At 63.6% G+C, this 24,060-nt stretch overlaps 1 protein-coding gene across 7 annotated transcripts in view; it reads left to right on the plus strand.

Moving 5' to 3' along the window:
• The first annotated feature begins 60 nt into the window (after positions 1 to 60).
• The window catches only part of PRKAR1B (protein kinase cAMP-dependent type I regulatory subunit beta), a 56,122-nt gene continuing 32,122 nt past the window's right edge, over positions 61 to 24,060 (plus strand). The window contains exons 1-5 of one of the 7 annotated variants that reach the window (XM_016119135.2): positions 61 to 361; positions 1,173 to 1,277; positions 6,280 to 6,470; positions 16,800 to 16,967; positions 17,685 to 17,776. In XM_016119135.2, the coding sequence (XP_015974621.2) occupies positions 6,300 to 6,470; positions 16,800 to 16,967; positions 17,685 to 17,776 (431 nt within the window). In that variant the 5' untranslated portion in view covers positions 61 to 361; positions 1,173 to 1,277; positions 6,280 to 6,299. Of the gene's footprint in view, positions 362 to 1,168; positions 1,278 to 4,251; positions 4,411 to 5,466; positions 5,502 to 5,989; positions 6,070 to 6,279; positions 6,471 to 8,411; positions 8,488 to 16,799; positions 16,968 to 17,684; positions 17,777 to 24,060 lie in introns of those variants that run through there. The other 6 variants (XM_016119136.2, XM_036224455.1, XM_016119130.2 and 3 more) reach the window with 6 other exon arrangements.

A 24,060-nucleotide genomic window follows, 5' to 3' on the forward strand; every position in this document is an offset into this window, starting at 1 on the left:
CGAACGCACGTTGATTGGCGGCTGAGCGCGGCGGGGCGGGGCCTGTGACCCTGCGCGCGGGGCCCCGGGGCAGCGCGGCTTCCTGGGCGCTGCATCTGTGCCGGCGCCGTCCGCCTGGCGCGGGCGGTTGTCGCCGTCGCACGGCTGGGCGTCCCCGCGCTCCGCAGCCGCACGTCCCGAGCCCTGGGAAGTCTGTCGGAGAAGGGCGGTCCAGCTGGTGCTGCGGTTTGGGGCGCCCGGTGGCCGCAGGACGGGCGGCGTCCGGGACTCCGGGGGTCGGGGCGCCGCAGCCCTGCCCTCCAGCTGAGCCCAGGCGTCGGAACGCGCGGCGAACAACCTGGACGAAGTCGCGCACCGGTGGGTAGGTTGGAACGCGCACCTGACAGCCCGCTGCGGCCGGCGATCCCGCATCCGGTCAGCCAGGCAGCTCCCGTCTGACAGCGCGCTTAATGAGGTTCCAGAGAGCGAAAGGCCCTTACTTTTAAGAACCAAATTTTATTTTGAACTTGATCCCTCTTTTTGTTGTTGACACCTGTTTGGTAAAGTGGCGATGTTTGAAGACAGTTCTGCCTTTTAAATGTCAGGTGGCGTTCGGAAGCCCTCAATCAGTCTTTCCACCCGTAGGCATGTGTTGGGCCACTGTGTCTGGGGCACCTGGGGTGTGATGATACACAAACGCCACACGGTCCCTGCCGTCACAGGTCTTACAGGCTACTGGCAGGGAATGGTCTCATTAGCGTAGAATGATGGAAGGAGTGGCCAGGGAATTTGAGCTCGGCTAGTGAGGCTCTCTGGGGGTGGGGGAGGGGGTGGGGAGCGGTAAGACAGGAATGGTGAGGAAGAGCTGACCAGGCAAAGGCGGTGGGCGGGGAGAGGTCCCTCTCTGGAGGGATGTCCACCTCATGGACGAGCCTGTGGTGGGAGGGGCGTGTGCCGAATTGTGTTCGCATATTGGAGTCTTAGCTCCCAGGACCTCAGAGGTGACCTCGTTTAGAGACAGGGCCTTTACGGAGATGGCGAAGTAAAAATGAGGTCACCAGGGTGGCCCCTGCCCCAGGAGGACTGGTGTCCCGGGAGGGGGAAGTTTGGAGGTAGACGCAGCACACGGGTGAGCATGTGGGGTGGACGTGTATAGTGACCGAGATGACTCTGGGTTTCTGTCTTAACTGTAGACTGTGACATCTCTCCGTGTGAACCAGAAGGTGACGAGCTGTCAAACGTACTCCCAGGGGTGGAGGAAGGATTTCCTCTGCTGAATAAGTGTAAGCCAGAGAGAGGTATGGAAAGAGTGACTTCTCAGTCTATTCCGGGTTCATTGTTCCGTGTCCCGGTGATCTGGAGTATGAAGTGTGTCATCTAAACAGCAATAAACCAATTTTAGCAAATAACACTCCATCGACTCATTCATTCATTAATTCGTCCAGCAAACATCCCCAGGACTTGAGGCGTTTCCGGACACTGTCCGCGGTGCTGGAACACCGCGGTGCGTCAAAGCAAACACGGTTCCTTCTGGGACTGAGGTGCGGGCGGGGCAGCTAATCAGGTGTCGAGCAAACAGATGCAGTTGTGGCATGAGTGACCCCCGAGCTGAGGGCCGGCTTCTCGGGGCTCCGAGGACTGAGGTCCTGGGAGCGGGTTGTGGCCGTGAGGGGAGGAGGCGGGGTGTGCGCAGGTTGCAAGACAGGCAGGTTGCAAGACAGGCAGGTTGCAAAGGCAAGTGACCCAAGAGTGAGAAAGGTGGGCAAACAGTGTCACCGTTTCAGACCAGTCTGAAAAAGCATGCCTTTCACTCCCTCCACGGGCGTCACGTGCCCACCCCGGGGACCAAGGAGACGGGCGCCAGCGTGGGAAAGGAAGCCGTCCCTGCGCCTGGCCGTGGGTGAGCTGCTCAGGCAGACAGGCTCTGCAGAGGGGCGCGTACCCTGGGGGGAGGACGGGGGTTGCGGAGGGTCCCCAGGTGGGGGTGAGGGGCTCGGTGCAGCGTCTGGTGTGCACACCTCCCCCGCGTACCTGTTTCCAGTGTGGCTCCCCCGCCCCTAGCCTGTCCCCCAGTCCGGAGAATGGCTCACTCTGAAGAGAACCAGTGACCCTGAGGCATGAAACCTCCCCGCCCCGTTCGCTCTCATTTCCGGGATATCTGGAGGGTTCTGGTAGGACACGGACGCCCCCCTCCGCCAGCTTGCAGTCCAGCCTCCACCGTTCGGTCTCCGTGACAGTCCGTCCGTGTTCAGGCCTGCACACTCCTTAGGGTCTTCTCCGGGACTCCCTGTCCTCGGGGTTTCGGCCTTTAAAAACATAATCCCTTTATTGTGGTTTCAGTGTGATTCAGGGAGAGACGGAAAATAATGAGTGTTTTGAATTCTCCATCTTCATTAGGAAGATTTAAAAATTCTACGTAAAGCGGTTATTTTCGAATAGGTGATCGACGCATAAGGAATGCAGAGGCGCCCAGGGACCCCGTCGGTGGCCGGTCTCCCGCGCTCCCTCCCCCTCCCTCAGACAGGCAGCTCCCTCCCAGAGGCACCCTAGTCACTGGTGTCTTCCGGAGGGCGTCCACGCCACGCCGTAAGGGACACACACTGACATGTGATCGGGGCTCTTACTTGGCGCCCGCCATGCCAGGTTCGCGCCAGGAGTTTTCCCACGTAGCGTACGTGGAGATCACTCACGGTTAGTTCACGAAGAGCTGCCAAGTCCTCTCAGCTGCACAATAGGCCATCACCTGGATGTGCCGTTAAATATTTCATCGGACCCCTGTCGATGGATATTTGGTCCCCTCTAATCTTTTATCATGCATTTTTGTGCACTTTAATATTTTTTTTTTTGTGCAGAGAAACGCATGAATAAGAATGGTCACTGCAGTATTATCAAATTATTGACAAACACAGCCACACCCAATTGTTAGAATAGATGTATGTGTTTAAAGGTTGGAGTTTTTCCAAACTGGTCCCCACAGAGGCCAGGGTACCCCCCGCCCCAGCACACGAGGGAGCCCATTTCCCACGCCCCTACAAAAACCGCCTCATGTTGCAGACTCTGGACTTTTTGCTAATCGGCTAGGGGGAAAATAGTATTTCTGTGTAGTTTTTTTCCGCATTGTTTTTATTTTGAGTGACGTTGGGTCTCCTCATGCTAAGGAAGTTAGCCCTTTGTATGTGTGTTATAAATATGTTTGTTTTGTTTGTCTTTTGAATTTTTTAATGCAAAAATTTTCATTTTTACATAGTCGAATGTATCGATTTTTATATTTATTGCTCTTGGGTTTTTGTGTTATGCGTAGAAAGGTGGCCTCTGCCCCAAGATTGTAGCATAGTTTTTTCCTTCTATTTTATAGTTTCAATTTTTGTGTTAACATCTTTGATGCACTTCACATTTATCTGTGTAAAGAGTAACATAGAGGTCCAGCTTAACTTCTCTCCTGGTTGGCTTTTCAGTTCTTTCCAAACTATTGAATTATTGGTTTTTTTCCTCTTTTATCACAAAATCCCTACGAGTATCTGGGTGTACCTGTGGACGCCTCGTTCTGATCCCTTAGTGTTTGTTCGTTCCGTGCCAGGTTCGTAACCGTTTTTTTATCCTTATGATGATGGCGTTTCGTGTAGGTGCCGCTCGATGCCACCTGCTTCCCGCTGCTGTAGTTTGCTCGGGGCTGCTGCAGCGGAATTACTCAGACAGACGGCGGACGGTTATCGCTCACGGTCTAGAGGCCGGACGCGCAGGACGAAGGCCGCGGCCGGTCTGGCGTCCGACGTGGCCCCTTCCCGGCCCAGAGCTGGCATCTCCGTGCTGTGTTACCCCGTGGCGGGGTGGGGCGGGGGACGAGAGGGCTCCCTGGGGTCTCTTTTATGAGGACGCAGACCTCATGAGGGCCCCACCCCACGACCTAAGCACCCCCCAAATCCCCGCCTCCCAGAGCCATCGTGCCATTTCCATGTGGGAGTTTGGGGGGCACCCACCAGCCTGTAGCACCCCTGAAGCTAGCCCCCTAACTTGCACCAAGCCAGACGTAAAGGCGGGCCTCTTTTCCTTGATTCCCCGGGATTTATTGTCAGCGGCTGCCACGGGAGCCACCACAGACGTAGTGGTTTGAGACCCCGTGCACCAGCCGTCTCCCCGTGTGCACGGGTCGGGGGTCCAGTCGCGGCTCGTCAGCTGCTGAAGGGGGCTCTCCGGGCCCTGCCGCGCCCTCACCTGCAGCTGGGCTGGGAGCATCTGCTTCCAAGTGCCTGTGAGCGCCCTGATTTCTTGCAGGCTGCCGCTGGGGCACACCCCAAAACCATACCGCGGAATGCCTAAATCAAACTTCAACACCTGCGGCTAAATCCATGTGAACTTCGCACCCCGGCCCTGCGCTGCGAAGATCTGGGACTCTGAGCCGCCTGCAGAGAGCGCAGCTTTTAGAGTCCTTGGGTGGGCTTCTCACAGGTGCCGCTTCCCTGAGCACCCCTCTCTCTCTTCTCCTCCCCCGTGGCCTCACCTGCTGCCTCCTGCAGGCAGCTGACGGGCCCTGCGGACACACACAAGGGCGCCCAGGCTGCCCAGAGGTGCCTGGCCTCATCCGGAGGCGTGCATGCCCTGGGGAACTCCCTGCAGGGTGACATTCACGTGCTTCTTGGCTGGTGAATTGGAGTTGAGGAAAGAGTGTGAATTGGAAGTGGGATCCTTGCAAGATTTGGTCACCCAGGTTCCAGGGGTAAAGTGAGGACGCCCACAACCGGGAAAGTGAACCCCTTCTGTCAGGCAGGGGACGGGGCGGAGCGCCGTCCTGCGCCTGGTGTTTAGGCTGTTCTGGGGCCCCCCCACTGCCTGACGTGACGTTTCTGCCACCACGTTGGCGGGAACATGAGAACAATCCCCTTCTCCACCAGCCCTCGCCAAGAGAAGGGCGTCGGCTCACGTGTCCTGGGCTGGCCTGGGCGGCCTCTGGCCCTGAGCTGGAGGTGGCCCCTGCAGGATGGGTGCCCTGTGCCGTGCACACCTGGAGATGGGGTGCCCCAGGTGTGAACGGTTGGCCCTGGCTGTAGCCTTCAGGCCCCATGGGCTGCCACCAGCCAGGTGGGCCACCTCAGGGCCCGGGGGAGGGGCGTGCGGGGTGGTGGTCCCCGCCCTGCAGAGGTATCTGTGGGCCTGTCCTCCAACACCAGCCTGTCCAGGCTCCTAGTGTGTCCCCTGAATGCCAAGAAGAACATGGGGGGATGGGCGTCAGCAAGGAGGCTGGGGCGGGGGAGGGGAACACGGGCAGGCTAGGGGTGCCCGGAAACCTGGGGGAGGGGGGAGAAGCCGGTTCTTGGGGAGACGTGGGGGGAGCCGAGTGAGAGGCGGAGGGGTCGGGGCTGGAGGGGGGGGCAAGGGTCGCCGCGGGGGCCGGCGCGGGAAGCCGCGGGCGCGGGGGCGGGTGGAGGGCGGCGCCGCTGCAGTGCGGGCCGCTCGCTCGCGTCGCCCTGTCCCTGCGTCCCCGCGTCCGGCGCAGCTGCCTCCGGCCTGGGGCACCGCGCAGCCAGGTACGGGGCTGGGGCGGGGTCTGCGCCGAGCCCCCGGGGCTGCCCCTCTGCCGGCGGGGGGAGCCCCGGAGCCCGCGGCTGCACGCGCCGGGGCCCCGCGTGCGGTGGCCGGCTGCGGTGCGCGCCGGTGCGCGGCGGGCGCCCACGGCGGGTTCTCGGCCTGCCATTGTGACGGGGCTGGAAGCGGGGGCTGAGGACACGGCCTGCCATTGTTCTCCGGGTTCTCTCCTTCCAGAAGACCCCCCGGGGGGTGGTTCAGTTCTTCTTTTCCCCTTTCCCAGAGACGCGGCCCCGCCCCCACCCCGCCCCCACCTTGCACCGGCCGGGACCTGTCCATCCCCGGTCCCCTGAGACCTCCCAGCGCCCTCCCGCTGGGCCGGTGGCGGGACGGCGTTCACCTTTCAGGGGGTCATCCTTCCCCGGGAGGGATGGGCACAGGGGGGGCCATGTAGCCCGCGGCTGCTCAGGGCCCACCCCACTGGTGCGGCTGCTCCCTCAGAGACAAGGGGGCTCTCAAACTCGAGCACCATGCTGGGTCCCCAGCTGTACCCACGACAGCCTGTCAGAGGTGAGGCTTTTGCTGTCGCCCTTAACTCAGCCGCGTCTTTGGCGAGGAGTGTGGGATATCGCCCCACACCACGTAGCTCTGTCACGGAGGCCACCGGCTGGGTCACAGCCATACGCCTCGGGGCCGGGAAGGGGGTGTTCCCAGACGCGGGCTCCCCCCGGGCTCCCCCCCACAGCCAGGCTGAGGCCCTGCGGTTTGTGTTCCCTGCAGGGAGCCGGAAGCTGGTCGCCATGGCCGCGCCCTCCCACCTGGACGACGCCGAGGGCCTGAAGGGCTGTGAGCTGTACGTCCAGAAGCACGGTGTCCAGCGGGTGCTCAAGGACTGCGTGGTGCACCTGTGCGTGGCCAAGCCCGAGCGCCCCATGCGGTTCCTGCGGGAGCACTTCGAGAGGCTGGAGAAGGTCAGTGCTCCGCCTGGCTCCCCCCTCGACCCCCCACGCCCCGCAAGTGCCCTGGGCGGGGCTCCCATCACACTGTCGCACGGCCACCGCCTGCTGCTCCGGAGCGCATTGGGTGTCCCCAAGAGTGACATCCTGTGGCTTTTTCCCGGTCGGGCAGGGGAGCTGGGGACTGTCCTGGGCCACAGAAGCCCCCACTTCTTCCCTGGTTGGGTCAGTATTCTGAGGCCTCATGGGCTGTGACGATCACTTGTAGGACTCACTGGTGGCTTTCACCTCTAGGACAGAGGTGGGAGAGGTCCCAGGCGTTTGGGGCAAAAGAGGATAGCAGAGCTATGTGGTGGGGGGTGTTCGACTTTGGACCCCGCGCCCTGGGACACGGAGGCCCCCTGTGGTGGCAGTGACCCCTCCTCCGTGGGCGGCCTCTCTCAGCGCCCCCCCACCCCCGGCTGCACCTCTGCAGGACGGGCTGGAGAGCGGGGCTGGGACCTGAGCTGCTGGTCATCCGTCCCAGAGTGGCTCCCCCCTCCCACACTCAGGCTCGCCAGCCTGCGCCCTCTCTGGGAGCTGCCGTTCCTCCCCTCGGCCCTTCGTCGTGACGTAGCTGTCCCTGTCCCAGTCTCTCATGGGGACTGAATGGGCCCCGTTTAGGCTCAGCCTGGTTTTCAGCCCTGTTGACAAGGATCCCTAACCTAGCTGGAGGAAGTTGGTCCTTCTCTTTAAAGCAGTTCATTCAAAAACATTTTAAACTAACGCGTGCTTTTTAAAGAAAATTTGGAAAGTTCTGAAATAGAAAAAAATAAAAATCATTTGGGAAGGAGCAGGGTTGGGTGGAAGAATTAAGAGCCTGCTTTGTTCACGCAGGTCTCAGCCATCAGGGCGGCTGTGCGTGGGGGGCTTGGGGCCAGGCCGGGCGAGGACCGCGGTTTGGGAAGCTGATCCATCCTCCTTGCCCTGGGAGGGGGCTCGTCATCTGCCTGTGGCAGGTCAGGACCGAGGTCCAGGAGAGGCGGTGGCCCGTGCCCAGCCCGGGGAGGCGGGGGGCCCCGGGTTCAGCCTGGGTGCTGAATCGCGCACTTCCTGTCACCTAACGATACGGGAGTGACACGTGCTGAAAGGGCCCCGAAAGGCAACGGGAACCCGTCGTCTCCGGTCGGAGGCCGACGTCCAGGTCCCGCGTCATCGCAGGGCTGCGCCTCCCGGGGGCTCGGGGAGGGGCTGGCCCCGCCGGTCCCCTCGCCGCTGTGCCCTGTGCGCCCCGGGCTGGTCGACACGTCGCCCACCTCTGCCTCCGTCACGCGGCCTTCGCCTTTCTGTAAGGACACGGCCGTACTGGATTGGGGCCACCCCGCGGACCTCACCTTAGCGCGACGCGGTCGTCTGCGGACTCCCTCCTGACGCAGCCGCGTGCCGGGGCGCGGGGGCCTGGGACTTGTTTTGGGGACACAGCTCAGCCCACGCAGGGCCTTCCTGGGCGAGGGCAGGGGCTGTGCTCAGACCTGCGTGGACCGCAGCTGCCGCTTGCGGTTGCGTGACGTGTCTGGGCACGGACGGAAGCCCGCGGCCGGGGCAGGCGGCTCTGATGCTCCTTTTCGTAATAGCCAATACACACAGGCTTCGGGGTGAGTGCGCAAATTCTCCGAAACCGCACGCACGCTTCTGTCGGTGGGCGCGTTTTATGGGGAGGAAAATCCTCAGTTTGCGGTGGGTTCTCGGACGGCTTGAGATCCCCAAATGCGAGGAGCCCGAGTCCTACAACCCCATGTCCGTCTTGTCCCCACCACGATTGCCTGACCAGTGGCCGGCGTGCCGCGTGTGTTATCAGGGCCAGTCCATGCTGTTTCCTGTGGGAGGCCGGAGCAGGGGCTCGGCCCAGTGCACGGGTGGGGAGCCGCGGGCGGAAGCCTGTGTCGCAGGCAGGAAGCGCGTCCGGAGGCCTTGCTGGCCACCGGCAGGGCGAGGCGGGGCTGCCGTGCAGACCGGCGGGATGGCCAGCTCTCGGGGTGCTGCCCGGGCCTGGGTGAGTGAGTGAGTCCTGCGTCCTGGGCCGTCCAAGCAGGTCCAGCTCCTCCGGGTGGAGACTTAGGGGTGAGCGCTCCTCTCGGCACTGGGGCTGCCGTGGGACGCCGCCGTGACAGAGCCGTCCCCCTTCATCGGCGAATGTTAGATGCCCGAGGGAAGGCCACTGGTGGACATACACCGTCCCCCCCCCCGGTCCCCGCCCTACATGTCGCTGAGGGCTTGTCTCGCTTTGCAACATACGCACACGGTGTGGGTGTGCGTGATTGTAGCCTATGTTCGTTTTTTGTTTGGTTTTTCTTTTTAGCGGCCGTATTTCATTGTGGTAGATATACATAACCTGAAACTTACCGTTTTGACCATTTTTAAGTGTCTATTTCAGCAGCATTAGTGGATCACGTCACTTGGCATCCTTTCAGCAGCTTTTTAATAAGATCCGGTGGCCATGAAATGCTCCGTCCCGTGCATGTGCCATAGTTGTTACTTTGTATCCGATGGCTTTGTATCTGATGGCTTTCAGCCTCTTTTCTCTCAGAAAACGCCTTTCTGGCGAGGGGAGGATTTAAAAGGAAAGAGGCTAGACGCGCCGTACCCTCGTGCGCGTGGATGCAAGCTCCTCGTCCCCGGAGCACGTCCTCTCGTTCCCGGATGGTGCCCGTCACGTGGCGGAAGGTTACTTCTAAGTTCCGCTTCGTGAGACGTTTTCATGAGACTGTGCTTTTGCGTTTAAGATGGCACGTAGGAACTGCCTGCTGGACTGGGAGTGTGCCTCTGCCGTATGAGCTGGCCGCACGTCTGCGGGTCCGTCTGGACGCCCGCGCTGGTCGGCGCAGGTCCGCGTGTGGCGGCCGCCGGCCGTGTGCACTGCTGTGACCCGTAGTAACTGTTGGAGTCGGGGGCGTGCCTTCCGACTGCATCCTTGTTCAAAACTGTTCTGTCTACTCTAGTTCCTTTGAATTTCCAGGGATAGTTTAGTCCGATCCTGGTGACATTGGCCAAAAAATTCTCTAGGGATTTCATTTATTTATTGTTTGTTTGTTTGTTTGTTTAGGCGAGGCAACTCTTGGATGACCTCACAGATGGCAAGGACCTTGTCAGCTTACAATCCCTTATTTTTTATTTTTTACGCCTACAGCCCCTGGTCTCCCCAGGCGGTCTCCCATCCAAGTACTAACCAGGCCCGACCCTGCCGAGCTTCCGAGATCAGCCGGCACCGGGCTCGTTCGGGGTGGCGCGGCCGCAGACCCTCCTGGGATTTTGACTGGGCTGACGCTGAAGACGTAGGTCGATCTGTAGAGCAGATTCCGTGACACGGACTCCTCCGATCCGGGAATCAGGACGCGTCTCCGTTCCGTCCGGGCCCGCGGTTCCCTTCGTCGGTGAAAGAAGAACGTCTATCGTTTCCGCTCCCAGCTCCTCCGCGTGCGTTGTCGGTATACTCCCGTTTCGCTCTTTATTCTATTCCGTGTTTTTAAAGTCGGTCGCCCCTACTTGTTAGAGCAGTTCCAGGAGGACAGAGACAGAGAGAGGGGGCGTGAGGCGGAGCGAGGCCCCGTAAGCGCCTGTCCTCCCGCGCGGTGGCCCCGGCGCGCCTTGGTGTTACCGTGGCGCAGTTGCCGCGGCCGCCGCCGCCGCGTCTCCGTCCCCTGGAGGCTGCCGTTTGCGTCAGGGCCCTCGAGTCCCGCGCTTCCCCGGGTTTCGGCACTTACGGGGTGTCACGCACCTGTCGTTCGGGGTCGCGCGGGTCGGTTCTGCTGCCCCGGCAGCCCCCTGCGCTCCGCCTGCCCGTCCCCTCCGCTCCTCCCACGTCCTGGCACCCCGGTCTTCCTCTGACCCCGAGTTTCGCCTCTCCCAGAATGCCGGATGCAGTATGCGTAGCCTTTAAGGTCGGCGTCCTTCGCTTAGGAACCTGCGTTTAAAGTTCTTTCGTGTTTCTTTATGGCTCGCTAGATCACTTTTGAAAAGTCCCCGCGTGCCGTTCCGTCGCATGGATGGGCAGACTGTCTGCGGGCTTGCTGGCCCGCGGGCGGGGTGGCGGCTAGGGCGGGGTGGGGCGTCCCCTTGGCACAGGGCTCCGGCCACACGGGCCTGCTGGCAGGCTCACGGTGCCCTTCACACCACTGCGTCTCCTGCCGCCTCCCCCGGGACCCCCGCCGTCCCCTGACGCCCGGGACCGGCCGGACTGTGCCCGGGTCTCTGCGCGGGGCCCCCACTGCCGGCCCCTTCTCAGGCAGAGCGGTGCCGCCAGCGCCAAGGCCACCAGGCACTTCCAGGACAGGGGCCTGTCGACTTTCCTACGTTTGTGTTTATCGCCAGAATGATTTTCTAACCAGTGTCAATAACGGAGAGTAGTGTGAAGCAGCCCCCGCCCGCCGGGCGCCGTGCAGATCCGCGGTCCTCCCCTCCCCCGCCCGCCGTGCTCGGGAGTTCCGCGTGAGCTCGGACCCGCGTCCCCTCCCGCCCGACACCGCACACGCGGCCGCCGTCTGCGCAGAGGGGTCAGAGTGGCGGCCCACGCCGTGTCCTGCAGCTGCCGCCCAGCGGTCCAGCGGCCGTCCCCGGCTCGGCGCTCAGCCTGTCCCCGCTCACTCAGCGACGCGGCAGGTGTCTTTGTGCTGAGCGCAGCTGCGCGGATCTGTCCAGACCCGCGTCTCCGGCTCAAAGCCACAGAAAGGGCAGCTGTTCCTACGTTTGATGGAAGCGTTTTAATGCCGTGAGACGCGGCTGGCAGAAGGGGATGGAGAGCGATTAAAGCGTTTTTCGAAAAGGGGCTTAGAGCTTTCAGGAGTCACCGCATAACGGGCAGAAGGACGGATCCCACAAAACCATGGAGAATAAAAGTACAGAAAAGGGTAAAGAAACGAGCCGCCTCCAGTCTCCCGTGACCTTCCGCGTCTGGCATGTCCCTGGAGCCGTGTTTCGGTGGCCCCCCCCGCCCCGTCCCACACCCGCGATGCAGTTTCTGACCCTCCGTGTGTGCTTTTCGGCGCGGCTGGCTGTTTTTCCGAGAGGTCGTAGGTCTGCAGAATACCCGAGCAGCCGTGCGTAGGTGTGGGACATCGCTCAAGCCAACAGACACACCTGCCACGTCACCGTCACCTAAAGTCCACAGCGTCCCTGAGGTCCCCCTGTGCCTTTTCAGGGCTCGATGGCTCACCTCTCTTGATCACTAATAGTCTGTCATCGGGATGGACCACGGCTTAGCCTCCCGAAGGGCAGTCACCCACCGCACGAAGGGCGTCTTGGCTGCCTCCGCGTTCTGGCGACCGTGAACAAAGCCGACAGGACAGCCGTGTGCAGGTTTTTGTGTGGACGGGAGTTCGCGCATCTTCGGGGTAAAACACCAAGGAACGTGGTTACCGGGTCGTGTGGCAAGACTAAGTTTGGTTTTGTAAGAAGCCGCCGAGCCGCCTTCCACCGTGGCCGCACCGCGCTGCGCCCCCACCCATCTCCCCAGCGCCGGGTGCCGTCGGGGCCCGGGTCTCGGCCGTCCGGAGGGGTCCGTACTGGTGCCTCGTCGTCGTGGTTTGCACTGTCCTGATGGCGCACGACGCGGAGCGTGTTTCGCGCGCTCATTTGCCATCTTATTCGTGTCTCTTCTTCGGAGAGGGGTCTGTTCAGGCTCCCGCCTGTCTTCCTGCTGGATCCGTCTCCGTCCTGGCGAGTTTGGGGGCGCCGCGCATTTCGCAACAGGCCTTTCATCGCCACCTTTCGCAAACGTTTTCTCCCCATCTGCAGCTTGTCTTTTCATTTTCTTCACTACGTATGATTCTGAATCCTGCTTTTCGTTATTGTTATCGTTATTTTTTGATTTATAGACAACAGAAATTTGTTCATCACAGTTGTGATGGCGGGAAGTTTGAGAATGAGGCACGGACAGGTTCACTGGTGAATTTTTGCTTCCGGTTCATGGACAGCTGTCCTCTCGCTGTGCCCTCGCGGGGCTGAGGACAGGACAAGGGTGCTTCCAGGGGCATTGAAAAAAATTTTTTTTTAAATATTGTAATATGTTTAGTATATGTTTAATGATTAAATACGTTTTTTAAGTCTAATAGTGGGCAGTCTACATTTATTTTTCCTGGAGAACGTCATCCCGAACATCCTGCTAGTTCGGGCATTTATCTCTTTACGGCGACCCTGGCGACTCCGGAGTTCCAGCCAGACACTGCAGCGGCCGGACACGTGTGTGTTCCACTGTGCTCACCTCCCCTTCGGGTTCTTAAGCCCGACTTTCTGGGTCATTCGCGTGGCGCGGGGGCTATCGGAGACGTGGCTTCCCGGCGCAGGGGCGTTTCCTTCCAGACAGAGATGTTTCCAAGTCGATCGATGTGCTCTCTTATCATTGCCGGCTGGATTAAAAACAGACGTTTAAACTCCGCGGAGAACGTTCTGGCACAGGTGTGTTCGGACACCTGTCATTCCCTCCGGGGATGTGTTTCATGGGGCTCAGAGGCGTCCATTGATACGCAACACCGGTGGCCCGCCAAAAGCCTCCATTCATGCAACCCTTCAGTGAACAGGAATGGGACACCTACTACGCGCCGGGCGCTGTCCCAGGTGCTGAGCAGTGAGCACCCTGGGAGGCGGGTGTTCCAGCCGCACCCCCTGGGGCACAGCAGGGCTGTCGCTGGTGAGGGCCTGGGGTGGGGACACCCCTCTGTCCCACGTCGTTGCTGAGCTCGGTTTCCTTTTTTGGTCCCTTCGAGTGTGATCAGGGAACACAGGAAACCGTGGAAGGTGTGCGAATCCAGATTTTAGAATTTTAGAATCGAGCGTATGCAGTGGGACCCGTGTAAACGGGACCCAGAATGGGTCAAAACCTTTTTCTTTCTCAGGAACCACGTTCTTTCAATGCAGTGTTCAAGTAGCATGTGACCGAATGGCACGCTTGAAACCTACGTAATTTTATTAACCGATGTCATCTCGATAAACTTAACAAAAAACCCACCTTCTTTGACTATAATTCAGGAACGTTAAAAATCATTAATTAAAAAAGAGAGAGAGAGAGAGCGCGCGCGCCAGGCCCTCCATGTGTGGACACCAGCAGTGAGCGTGTGCATTACTTACCAGCTAAAGATCGTCGCAGGAAAAAATTATTAGATGTTTAGACTTGAGTGACAGTGAAAGCATTCCATGCCAAATCTGTGGGATGCAGCACAGCTGGTAGTTAGACAGCGAGGTGGGGGACGAACACGGTGTCCTGGGGCGCCGTGGCAAACCACACGGATCGGAGGGCTTACGACAACAGAAACGTGGCGTCTCCCGAGGCCCCAGGCCGGGGCCGTGTCGGGCGGCCCCTTCTGCAGCTCCAGCAGAGGACGGGCGTCTGGGCGGTGGCTGCGTCGCCCCGACTTCCCCTCCGCCGTCACGCGGCGTCCCGCCCGTGTGTCTGTCCTCATCCTCCTCCTCTCACGAGGACGGCAGTCTCCGGCGTAGCCCCGGACGCCCCCGGCACCGCCGCTGCCCCGGCCGGCATCCCACCCCCCGGTGTTCGGCCCCCTCCGGTGTGCAGCCCGAGAAGCCAGAGACGGGAATGGAGCCTGGAGAGCAAAAACGAGAAAGAGTCGTGAGGATCCAAGCGGCAGTTAATGAAACAAAAGTTTAAAAGAGAGCGGCACACGCCCAAACCTGAGAGACGAACGGGATAGGCGAGCATCTGGGGAGAGAGGCCGCGGACGCACCCCGCCCCGGGTCAGGGAGGAGGGGGCTTTTCTGAGCACCGGGTGCTGGGGTGGTGGCGAGGAGTCCCCCGGGTCCACCTCTTCCCATCTGTTGGCTCAGAAGACACCTCCTCCAGGAGGCCCTCCTCGACTCTTCCCTCCCACGGCTGGCCCAGGAGCCCCCCTTGCTTGCACAGCGCCTCGTACCCAGATCGGTGCTCACCCCAGCCTCTCCCACGGTCTGTCTCTGCTGTAAGAGCGAAGCCCCCTTCGTGAGAGAACCAAGCCCTTTTCTCTGCTGCGTCCTCTGCACGAGGCCTGGTCTGCAGGAGGCGCTCAAAGCCACTGGAGCTGTTTCTCTCCCCGCCCCGCCGCCCGCCGCCCGCCGCGTGGTGGCTGTGCCCTGGGCAGGCCCGTTGCCCTTCCCGCCCCGGTCCCCGCCTCAGAGGCGGGGCTGACCGCCCTGCCTTCCTCTCAGAGATGCTGCAGAGGAGGCCTGAGGCTCCTGGCCAGGGCTGGCGACTGTCCACCCCTCTGGAGGCCCCAGGTCCTCGCCTCCCACAGCTCCCCCTGGACCGAGAAGTTCGTGGAGGGGCCGCCAGCAGCAAGCGGTCCTCGGCGGTGCAGACTCCCCCTCCTGGGGTCCTTGCCACACCGCGGCCCTGGGCCGCCTCCCGCCCGCAGGGTGAGCCGCTGCCGGCCCGGACCGCTGCGTCTCGACCGGTGGCACGGGTGACGGTTTCCGTAAGAAAGTGTCTCTCAGTGACGGACCCCCACCGTCGGACGAAGTTAACGCACAGACGCCCACGTTCCCAGCGCGAGGCGCCCCGTCTCTCGCCCAGCGCTGGGGACGGAGATGAAAGGGTGACGCCTGGCAGCAGGGGGACGGCCGTGCCTTTCGGAGCTTGCGGGGCGACCCGTTGTCATGGCAACGGAAGAGTGGGCAGGTGGAGGGAAGTCCTGGACCAACCCGCTGGGTCTGGTGTCTGCGAGCGGGTCGGCAGGGACGCCCCTCCCGCCTCCCGCCCCCGCCCCCGCCGCCACGGCCACCGCTGTCACCGCCGCCACCGTTGCCGCCGCCCGCAGACGCCCGTCGGGCTCCCCGAACCTCCACAGAGACGCTCAGTCTCTGGTGGTCCCGGCCGAGGGCCAAGGGCCAGGTGCCGGCGGGGGCTTCGGGCTGCTCCGTGGCGTCCTGCAGTGGAGGGGCATGAGGGGTGGACCGGCCGGTGCGGGGACTGTCCTGGACCAGGTGGCCGTGGCCTTGGCTTCCTCCGGGCAGGGACGCGCTCCTGGCCCAGGACGCCCCGCCCGGCACGCCGCCCGGAGGAGGGTGTCTGCTGTCGGAGCTCCCGGTCCACACCCGCCTCGGCCAGGCCCCGTGTGCACGTCCACCGCCCCGGGCGAGGCCTGTTTCCACTTACCGGAGCCGGATGGCCGGGCCCCGCAGGTCGGGTTCGCCGGGCCGGGCGGAGGGCCGTCGGCGAGGCTGTGGTGGACAGTGCACGTCCCCGTCTGGGCGTCGACGGCCCTCGTTGTGCGCGATCGTGGCGTCTCCTGTCTGGTCTTCCCGGCCACACCGATTTTCAGAGTTACAATATTTTTTTTAATTGCGGAAAGGGTATTCATCCATTTAATGAGAACCCGTGAGCGCTGAGCACGGGGCGGGGGGTGGGGCTGTCCGAGGCGCCGGGGCCAGCGGAGAGGCTCCCGTGTGCCAGGGAGGGACGCGGACAGCGACCCCGATAGACCCGCGGGGCGCGAGGACCGTGGGGGCGGGAGCAGGGGCGGCGAGGCCGGCTCGCGGGCGGCGCCTCCTCCACACCGAGGTGGTGACGTTTTCTTCCTCCCATTTCGGGGGACGGTTCACACTGTCTTGCATTAGTTTCAGGTGAGACGCTCGTACACCCCGCGAGGCGATTCCCCGGCCCACTACCCACCTGGCCCCGTACGTGCCTGTCGCAGTGTTACCGACTGTCTTCCCCGGGCTGTACTTCACGTCCTGTGACTCGTTTCCTCACTTCTTCGTGTGAGATGGTGGCCCTTGGACAGAGGCCGGAGGCCGCGAGGGAGCGGTCCCGGCAGAGGCGACGGCGGGGGCTGGTGCCGCATTCAGGGCTGTGGCCTCGGCCGCCGATGAAAGGCGCCTGCTTCAGCTGGGGCCGGAGGCCACCGAGGGCCGTGGGCAGCGACGTGGCGGTCCGTTTCGTGGGGCCAGCACCGTGCGGCCACCATTTCCGATTCCTCTGCATCTTAGACGTCCTAACTCCTCAGTTTACGAGTCTGACTCTAGCCGCGGCCCGCGACGCCCCACTGTGCCAGGTGCAGGTCGGGCGCGGCTGCCCGGTCGGCGTCCTCGCCAGACCCCTTCTGCACATGGACGGTTCTTTAAAAGCAGAAATGAAAATGGAGGAGAGAAAACAAAGCGGTTTGCTCGCCGCTCACGCAGCCTCCCGGCGCACCCCGTGTGTCGGCCCCGAGCGGGGGACGAACGGGCAGGGGGACCGAGGGCTCTAGAGGGTGCACCTAGGGGTGCCGCCCAGAGTGTGGCCGAACGGACGCATCCGCGCCCGGCTCTGTGGCCCGCGGTGTCCGGCAGTGTCCGCGCAGGCGGCCGCTGGCCTCACCCCCCGCCCCCCGCTGTCGCCCGCAGGAGGAGAGCCGGCAGCTCTCGGCTCAGAAGTCGGCCTCCCAGGCTGACTCTCGCGATGAGGAGGTATCGCCCACGCTGCCGAACCCCATGGTGACGGCCCGCAGCCGCCGCGGAGGCGTCAGCGCCGAGGTCTACACGGAGGAGGACGCCGTGTCCTACGTCAGGAAGGTGGGCCCGGCGGGCGGCTCTGGGCGGCCGAGCGAGCAGCGGGGACCCCCGCTCAGGGTCTTGCGGAGGGAGCATGGCGTTGGAGAGGCTCGTAGTTTGAGGCGCGAGTTCTTTCCATCATTCTGTGGTGGACGCGGTGGACATGCATGAGACCGCGCACCAGGCCGCCCCGCGTGGGCGCCAGCCTGGCCAGCGGACGTCCCCGGCCGGCGGCCCAGCCCCGCGATGGCCTCGCGCAGCGGTCCCCAGCCTCGCGGTCCCCTCCACGGGGGGCGGCACAGCTCTGAGGGTGGCCCAGGTGCAGTCCAGTTGCCTTTTTCTTGTTTAGTTCTCTAATATTTAAACACGTATTTATTACCTTAAGAACAAATAGTGAAATAAAGAAATCAGCAAAGACGTAATAATCCAAGGGACGAGGGGTCTCCTGGAACCTCGTAGCGTCTCCCAGGAGGCTCCGAGCACGTCAGCCGGGCCACCGAGACCCCACTTCTTGGGTCACCCTGGGTTTCTCACTTTTTTTTCTTTATTTTTTAATTAAAAAAAAAAAATAATGACGCACGTGACATTGCAGGGCGCCCGCAGCGTCTCCTGGTCGCAGGGTCCAGCAGCTTGGTCCGGAGCCTCAGGCAGCTGCCCGGAGAGGCTGGCTCTCGCACCAGCCCCCCTCTGCCTGCTGGGGACCCCCGCAGGTCTCACTTTGTTTGGCTTCTCCTGCAGGTCATCCCCAAGGACTACAAGACCATGACGGCGCTGGCCAGAGCCATCTCCAAGAACGTGCTGTTTGCTCACCTGGACGACAACGAGAGAAGGTAGGAAGCGGGGGTTGGGGGCCGGGCGGGTCGGGCCCCCACCCCCAGACCTGCCGCAGGAGGACGCCTGTGGCCTCCTCGGCCAGGGTCACCGTGGGCCTAAGTTTCCAGCATCTTCTACGCGCCCAGATGCCCCTTGTCTGCACCGAGGTCACTGCCTCGTGGGGCCGGGGCTGGATGCTTGTCCAGCTGCCCCCGGTGAGCTCAGCGTCCTGGGGAAGGGTGACTGAGCCCACAGGTGACAGTCACGTGGTCTAGAAGGGCTTCTTCTAGAAGTGGGCCTGGGACGAAGGCTCTTGCTGGGCAGGGCCCGTGTGCTGTGAAGGGGCGCGGAGGCCGCGCTCGGGGACGGTGGTCACACATGTAATTGGAGAAACTGGAAAATTTTCCTCAACTGAAAGCACAACTGCCGCCGGCCGCGTCCCAGATGGCCGTGGGGTGTCCCGGGCCAGAGTGCTCGTGGGCTCACGTCACGTGCGTGCCCTGACCTGCCGTCACAGGCGGGGGGACGTCGTACGGCTCCGTCAGGCCGACGGGGGTGCGAGCATCTCCTGGCCGGAGAAGCCGCTCGGGGGGTTCGTGGTTGCTGCTTCTGCGGTGATGCTGCTCGTCTCGGTGTTTTCAAATGGCCAGCGGTGCCTCGGGGACGCCGCCGTCCTGCCCGCTTGTCTCCGAGGCCATGTTTCTTCCGTCAAGACGAATTCCTGGTGTGGGTCGCGGGGCGTGTTGCATTTAAAAAGGTTCTCTCTCCACTTTTGGGACGTTGTACTTCTCCGTTAGGTTAACCGAGCGCGTTGTGGTAACGTGCGTCACGAAAGCCGCGAGGCGGACGTTCGGAGTCGGAGCAGCAGGTCTCTGTGTCCTCGTCCCCGGGAGACGGGCGCCAGCCCGGTCCTGTGCCCTTGGCGCCCGGTTTCCAGCCCCCCGGCGCCCTCCGCCTCGTCTGGGTCTGCGGGCTGGTGGACAAGAAGTGGGGGAGCGGGTGGCCGGATGGAACTCCGCTCTGCGAGGCGTGCGGGGCGCGTCTGCATTTCGGGTCTTTTGTTTCGTACGCAGGAAAAGTCACTCTCCACCTCGAAGCCCGGACAGGTCCCTCGGTGGGGGCCGACGGTGGGGGGGCCGGGTGCTGCAGGGCGCGGGCCCCTCGCAGACCGTCTCCCCTGGGCGGCGCCCGGCTTCCCCCGGCCGCTGGGCTGAGTGGCCGCGTCCCGACCGGCCGTGGTTTGGCCAGTGCAGCGCCCGGGCGCACCTGGAATCGGGGGGGGGGCTTCCCCCCACCCCCCGCCCCCCGCCAGGCTCTCTCTTCGCAAATGAATCCGCTCGTGGGCCGTGTGGACCTTTCTGCTGAACTCAGGCTTAGCACAAATAACTGTCGTCGGAGGCCGGGCGGTTTGCCCTGGTCGGTTTGTGGAGGTGTCGTTTCCTTCGGGGTGTTTCCGGTTTGTGTGGAGAGACGGCAAAGTCCTTCTCCTCGGCACGAGGTGCTGCGGCAGAGCCGTGGCGCCCACCGCCCCTCCGGACGCCGTGTGCTCCCTCCCAGCACCACGCGGCTGTGAGGCCAGCCTCGCGCGACCTTGACGGGACGGACGGCGGGAGCGTGGGTCATCCAGGACTCGTGGAGGGGCGTGGCGGGCCCGGCTGTCCTGGGACAGTGGGGACTGGCTCCGGCTCGCTGGGTCTTGGGGACGAGAGGACCAGGAGAACCCTGAACACACAGCGTCAGGCCAGGGCAACCTTCAACACGCGCGCACACACGCACACGCACACACACGCACGCACACGCACTCACACGCATGCACTCGCACTCATGCACACGCACCCACACGCATGCACACGCACTCACACACTTGTGCACACATGCACGTGCACGCACACTCTCACCACAGAACTCAAGGCGTGTTAAAATGTCTTTTGGAAAGAGCCGGTCACATGATGTTATTTATTGGTTGTATAATGATGTTCCCTGGGCCTCAGTTTCCTCAAGTGTCAAGTGAGAATAATAAAACCTACTTTAAGAATTGCTGTAAGGATGGAATGCAGTAACACTCATGGCTGTATCAGCACCACCACCACCGCCACCACCACCACCACCACCACCACCATCATCACCACCATCACCATCATCACCATCACCACCATCAGCATCACCACCATCATCACCATCATCACCATCATCGCCATCATCACCATCATCACCATCACCATCATCATCATCACCACCATCATCGTCACCATCACCGTCATCTTGGCTGTCTGGAGGGCAGGCTGAGTCAGTGGGCTTCTCCCTTGAAGCTGCTGCTCCCTCTGACGCTGCCCCGACCTCCCCAAGCACCCAGTGGCCAAGCCTCCATGCTCAGTCTGAGGAAGGGGCTGGCGTGGGGCTGAGGCCTCTCTACAGAGTCATTTTCTGCTCCCGCCTGGGCCCGAGGGAGGTCAGCGAGCTGCTCTGGGCCCCTGGCACCGCAGCAAAGACTCCGGGTGCAGGCGCGTCCTGCCGCCGTGTGCAGAGGAGGCTCCGCGGGCCCAGCGAAGGGAGCCCCTTGGCCCCTGGCCGCAGGCGAGGCAGCACGCGCCCCCGCTGGGGCCGGCATGGGTGTCCTCATGCCCAGGCTGGTGCCCCTCCCCCCACACCGCTCTGCAAAGCCGGGCCCAACAGGTGAGGGCCTGGGAGGCTGCAGGTGCAGTGAGCAAAGCAGACCCTGTGTCCTTCCCGAGACGCGGGTCCGTTACTCTCCTGCTGGGGGCCGGAGGAGGTGGCTCTGGGACTGGCGGGTCCTGGCCTGGCCCCAGGGGTGCGTCCGGGCCTGGGCGAGGAGGTGGGGGGCCCGAGGCGCGTGGTCATTAGGAGGTGCTGCGTGTGGAGCCGGCACTCCCGGCAGCCGCACTGTGCGTGGGGCCCTCAGCCGGGGCCGCGATCGGGAGCCGCCAGACGGCGGGCGGGCGGGCGAGGGCACCTCCCCCGTCCCGGGGCGGCCTCCCTGGCAGCGGCTCCCGCGCTCTGCAGCTCTAATTAACGCAGGCCCCTGGCTGGAGCGCCCGCCGGCCGCACAGCTGCGTCCTGTTATCTGTCGCTCCCTCTTCCTCCACCCGCGTCTTCTGAAGTCTGTTTTTCCACACACTGGCTCGGGTCCCCAGGTGATGGGGAAAACACACAGACTCAGGCCGCCTCGGGGCCCTCCAGGCTTCCTCCCGCCCCCCCCAGAGCCTGGCTCTAGCTCAGGACCTGCCGCTTCCCCTTTGGGCAGCACTGAAAAACAAAATTAGCATCTTGGAAAACGCAGGGCCTCGTCCGAATCCGAAGAGATACTTAATGGCTGGAACATGCAAAGAATTCGTTTTTCATTTTGCACAAAGCCAGGCTCCTCTGGGCAGAGACCTCGCGTTGAGCAAATTGCGGCCACGTGAACCCAGCAGGATTCAGACGCCGCCCGCCGTGGGAGGCTGGGGTCTGGGCCTCTGTGGCGTGGATCGCGCGGTGTGTTCCGAGCCAGGGCCGGCCTCACGCGCATCCCGGGGGCACGGCGCAGGCTGGCGTGCCAGATGGGGCACGGGGGCATGGAGAGGCTGCCGAGCGAGGGCAGGACCGAGCCCCGGCTCGGGCAAGGCTGCTGTGCGGGGCTGGCCGGCGTTCCGCCTTGGTTACTGTGCCCAGGGAAAGGCCACGACCTTCTAAAGAGAATAAAAATTTACCACGTGCCCAGAATTTTCCAGTTAATAAAACGTCCCAAGGTGCCTGGTGGAGTCTGTTTGAGAGAGCCTCCAGGACTCACGTCACACAGGCTTGTGTCACAGGCCACTCATGGCCATCCGACTGTGGCTTCAGGAGGAGAACCTGCCCCCCCCCCCGGGCGGCCATCTGCCGCTCCCTCTGACACTGGCCCTGACTTCCACATGGGGCTGGGCCACCTGGGCTTGGGCCTGGCCTTGCTGCTGGTTGGCCGTGGACTCTGCGGGCTGCATGACACACCCCCTGCCCTGAGAAGCAGGGGCTCCCTCTGGGGTGCTCATCTGTCCATCTGGGGACCCTGCCGTCCCGGGCGACAGGCTATGTGGGGAACGCACCAGAAGCGGACTGGGCGACGTCTCTGCTGGACAGAGCAGCCTGGAGGGCCTCCTGGGGGAGGAGGTGTTTCCATGGTGACTGGGGAATCATGAAGAGCAGGGAGGCAGGATTCTCCCAGAGGGACCAGCAGGTGTCAGTCTGAGGGCAGAAAGCCCCAGTGGAGGGAAGTGACCGGCCAGAGGGTCTGGCCTGAGGGAGCAGGTCCTGGCGGGCGGGGGACGCAGGGCTGTAGCCGGGCCCGGCGGCAGCCGGCCACGTGGCCCCTTGGGACCGAGCTCCCTCAGTCGCCCACGCCGCGTCCACATTCCCCGCAAGGGGCCGGCCCCAGGCCCCACCGCCTCCTGCCCGCCGTCCGCCATGGGGCGGGCACGCGGTGGCGTGTGCAGGGCAGGGGCCAGGCGGGGCCCGCGGCACGCCGGGGCCAGCGCTGTAGACTGTCACTGTCGCGTGCAGCTCGATGGCCCAGAGGAGCCGCTGGGCGTGGCACGGGGCGTCGAAGCCGAAGCCCCGATTCGCTCCTTCCTCTCATGCAGCGGGAGAGCCGAGGGCTTCCGAGGCGGGTGCCGGGCTCACTCGCCGGCCGAGCCTCCGCCGTGCACCAGGCGCAGCGCGAGCCCCTCCGCGCGACCCCGGCACACGCGGCCCCGTCCTGCCCGCACCCGGCTGCGTCTCTGGGATCCACCTGTTCAAACACGCAGACACGCGGGGCGCCGTGACGGGCGAGGGCAGGACCTCCTCCGGGTGTGCGTGGGGCTGCGAGGCGCACAGATGCACGGGGGCCACGGGGTCGCCGGGGTCACGGGGTCGCCGGGGTCACGGGGTCGCCGGGGGCCGCGCTCACCGACCCGCGGGCTGGACTGGCCGTGGTGGGCCTCGCGCATCCTGGCGCTCTGCTCTGGCCACGGTGTGGCTTTGAGCCGTGACGCCCGCCCGTCGGCGCCAGGCCCGAGGCTGGGAGCAGTGCCTCCTGGCAGAGGTGGCCGCGTCTGCGTCGAGCCGCGGCCTGTTCCGTTTGACCAACAGGTGCTCTCAAAACTGGAGCTGGCCGTCACCGTCCCGCGGACGCCGGAGGGGAGGAAGCTCGTGCGTCTCCCTCCTGTCCTGAGCCCTGGGCTGTTGGCCGTCCTGGGCCCTCGTCCATGCCGGGGCGGGTGCAGACGGGGTGCGCCCCTTGCACCCCAGCCTGGCCTGTGGGTTCTCGGTGTGTGGGCCCTGTCCGCGTCCAGCCCAAGGGCACCTGCGGCGGGCCCTCCGGTGGCGTGCCGGGCCTGTGGCCCGTGCCGTGTCCCCAGTGCCTTTAACATACAGTCCTGGGGAGGAGGGGGAGGAGCGTCTGCCCCTTGGGACAGCCTCTCAAAAGCTGTGCGTTTCCACTCAGGGTGAAAGTCCCGAGCAACTCGGCAGCAACAAAACCAAATGTGCTGAGCTGGCCGCGTGTCCCGTGCAGGAGCTGGGGCCCGGCGGCATGCATGGGGACCACCCCCCAGGTTCCCCTGGTGCAAATGCAAGCCAGCTGGACGTCCCCGCTGGGACCCCCAGACAGGACGGGGCCCCCGCCCTGGGGGCTTTGTTTCCCCAGCTCTGCACATGAAGGCCGCCTGACCGGGTCCCCGCAGGTGCCCCCGTGTGGAGCGGGGCCCGCCCTCACATGGCGGGGCTGTCGCGCCCTGGCCCACCCTCCGGCCCCCGCCCCCCGAAGCAGGCCTGCAGCCCCCCCCCCCCCCCCGAGCCGCTGATCCATTTAGCAGCCTAGGAGGAAACGCCCACGTCCCCAGGACCCCGGGCGCGGTGCCTCCAGCATACCCGCCCACATGCCGGCGTGGTCTGGTGGCCGGGACCGCACCACTGCCCGGTCGCGTGATTGTGCCGTGGGCTGGCCGGGCCAGGGCCCACACGGGGGGCCTCGCGCTATCGGCTCGGACACGGGGTCCTGCCTGCCCTGTGACATCACGACGGCGGCCGTAGGGGCCGGACGCAGCTGAGCTTTCCCAGACGTGTCCATCGGGGAGCAGCGCTGGCCCCGGCTGCAGCACAGCCCTTCCCCGAGGATCTAAACTCTCACTTCCTACAAACAGCCAGGACCAAGGAGCCTTGGTTGGTGGCAGTGGGGGAGAAATCCTGGAGGGTTTCCTGGAGGAGGAGGACAAGGTGGTCTGGGTGGGAGGGATGGCGGGGGCGGGCGCTCTGCTACCTCTGTGCTGGGCAGGCGAGGGCGCCCCAT

The sequence above is a fragment of the Rousettus aegyptiacus genome, unplaced genomic scaffold (assembly GCF_014176215.1).
Source record: "Rousettus aegyptiacus isolate mRouAeg1 unplaced genomic scaffold, mRouAeg1.p scaffold_m13_p_7, whole genome shotgun sequence".
NCBI lineage: Eukaryota > Metazoa > Chordata > Mammalia > Chiroptera > Pteropodidae > Rousettus > Rousettus aegyptiacus.